The sequence below is a fragment of the Apis dorsata genome, unplaced genomic scaffold, assembly GCF_000469605.1.
Source record: "Apis dorsata unplaced genomic scaffold, Apis dorsata 1.3 scaffold_581, whole genome shotgun sequence".
NCBI lineage: Eukaryota > Metazoa > Arthropoda > Insecta > Hymenoptera > Apidae > Apis > Apis dorsata.
In genome coordinates this window covers 72343-74537 of record NW_006263790.1, presented here as the reverse complement: position 1 = coordinate 74537, position 2195 = coordinate 72343, and the positions used below count along the sequence as shown (strand labels likewise).

At 33.3% G+C, this 2195-nt stretch overlaps 1 protein-coding gene across 3 annotated transcripts in view; it reads left to right on the top strand.

Annotated features, from left to right (window-relative positions):
* LOC102681962 (glutathione hydrolase 1 proenzyme-like) overlaps positions 1–2195 on the top strand; it is a 5192-nt gene that overhangs the window by 1812 nt on the left and 1185 nt on the right. For all 3 annotated transcript variants that reach the window (XR_422555.2, XM_006621104.2, XM_006621105.2), the window contains exons 3-9: positions 67–191; positions 305–444; positions 538–770; positions 852–1012; positions 1102–1322; positions 1676–1871; positions 1988–2153. Coding sequence is in view for 2 of the 3 variants with exons in the window: in XM_006621104.2 (XP_006621167.1) it covers positions 67–191; positions 305–444; positions 538–770; positions 852–1012; positions 1102–1322; positions 1676–1871; positions 1988–2153 (1242 nt within the window). In the remaining variant the exon portion in view is untranslated. The remainder of the gene's footprint in view (positions 1–66; positions 192–304; positions 445–537; positions 771–851; positions 1013–1101; positions 1323–1675; positions 1872–1987; positions 2154–2195) is intronic.

Sequence of the window (2195 nt, the reverse complement as noted above, 5' to 3'; positions counted from 1 at the left end):
TTTTTTTTTTTTTTTTTTTTTTTTTTTTTTTTTTTTTTACGGCGATGTCGGTTTGCTTTTGAAAAGGCTGCAGTGTCCACACATGGTCAAGAATGCGCTGAGATAGGTGTAGGCATGTTAAATAAAGGTGGATCGGCAGTCGATGCGGCTATTGCTGCCCTCTTATGCGAGGGAGTTGCATCTTTACATAGGTAAAATTAAAAATTTTTGTTTATCCATCTCGCGCATGCGTATCCCATATATTTTAATTTTCTAATATTTCTCCAATCGTTGTTCCACGCGTTTCGTTTGAATTGGATCAAAGTATGGGATTGGGCGGTGGATTTTTAATGACCATTTGGGATGCATCTAACAAAACTGCCGATTATTTGGATGCAAGGGAGATCGCTCCACTTGATGCAAATGAAAACATGTTTCAGGGAGATCCTCAATTAGCGATGTTTGGTAAAATGTTAACATTTTTTTTTTATCATTATCACACATGTGTACCCACGTGTTAACGCCAATATTAATATCCTACGGTACGCCCCTACCAAGGCGGTTTAGCCGTTGCAGTACCGGGCGAACTTCTTGGGTATTGGGAAGCTCATAAAAAATATGGAAAATTGAAATGGTTCGACCTATTCCAGCCGATTATTTCTCTGTGCGCCACTGGATCTATCGTGACTAAATATTTGGAATCATATTTGACCAGTAAAGAATCTTCGATAAGAGCGGAAAAATCGTTGGCCGAAATCCTTATAAATCCTACTACCAATTCGTTATGGAAGGTGGATGTTTATGTTTTTTCTCTCTCTCTCCTATATTTCACGATCTCGATAGAGGACTATATAGAATTTCGTTTGTTTCAGGTAGGCGATAGAATAAAAAGACCACGTTTGGCAGAAACGTTAAAATTGATCGCGGTTAATGGACCCGATATATTTTACAATGGCAATATGACTGATAATTTAGTCAAAGAGATCAGTGCTTTCAAAGGTATCATAAAGAGGGAGGATTTCGTAAATTATAAGTATGCATGAATTTTTTATAAACCTCCTAAAAGCGATTCAAATCGAAATACGTATACGTACGTGTATATATACGAGTGTCGTGTTATAGAGTAAAATGGAGGAAACCGATTAAATCAACAATCGGGAATTTAACCATCTATACCGCACCGCCACCTAGTTCAGGAGCGCTGCTAACTTTTATTATGAATGTTCTCTACGGTATAATTCCAAATCAGGATAATCGAATTACATGGCAAAATATAATCGAGACGTTTAAATGGGCTTATGCTAAAAGAACGAAATTAGCTGATCCTGATTTCATTGATATCAGTGAGTCGGCAATTTATGTTATCACTGCATAGTCATTGTTACATGTGATAAGTACACATACAAATAAAACACAATTTTTATTAGTTATGTAACAAATCATTTGAACATCAATTTAAATTACTTTAGATAAGAGTATACGATAAAAAAAATTTAGAATCAGTTCATAGAAACAAACAAGAATAGAATTAATGATGATACGATAATACTTATCGCAGCTAATATATTTATTATATTTATTATATTTATTATATTATTAAGGTTCATTCTTAATTCTTATCTAATTTTCTTTTATTAAAAAAATATTTCTCGTTTGATTAATGATAAATTATAATAATTGATAATTTTTTTTCCAGCCCAAGTACTTAATAATTTGACATCTGTCGATTATGCAAATATGATTCGAAAGAAAATTAAAATAAACGAGACAAGTAACGATCCGACTTATTATGGTGCTATTACTGTTCCACCAGACGATTCAGGAACGTCTCACATCTCCGTTTTGGCTCCCGATGGATCTGCTGTATCTGTTACATCAACGATAAATCAAGTGTATTAACAATTTCGATTTCGATTTTTCAAATAAATATCAATTTTGAAAACGCGTATATTTATATAAACAAAAAAAATATATATATATCTTCTAATTTTAATTATTAATTTGACAGTTTTGGAGCAATGATACGTTCAGAATCGACTGGCATAATATTTAATGATGAAATGGATGATTTTAGCTCCCCAAATATAACTAATGCATTCGGTGTACCACCTTCGCCAGCAAATTTTATTAAGCCTGGAAAAAGACCTTTGAGTTCTATGAGCCCGACAATTGTTGTAAGCATACACTTTGCAAATGAAGAGATAATATTATATAGG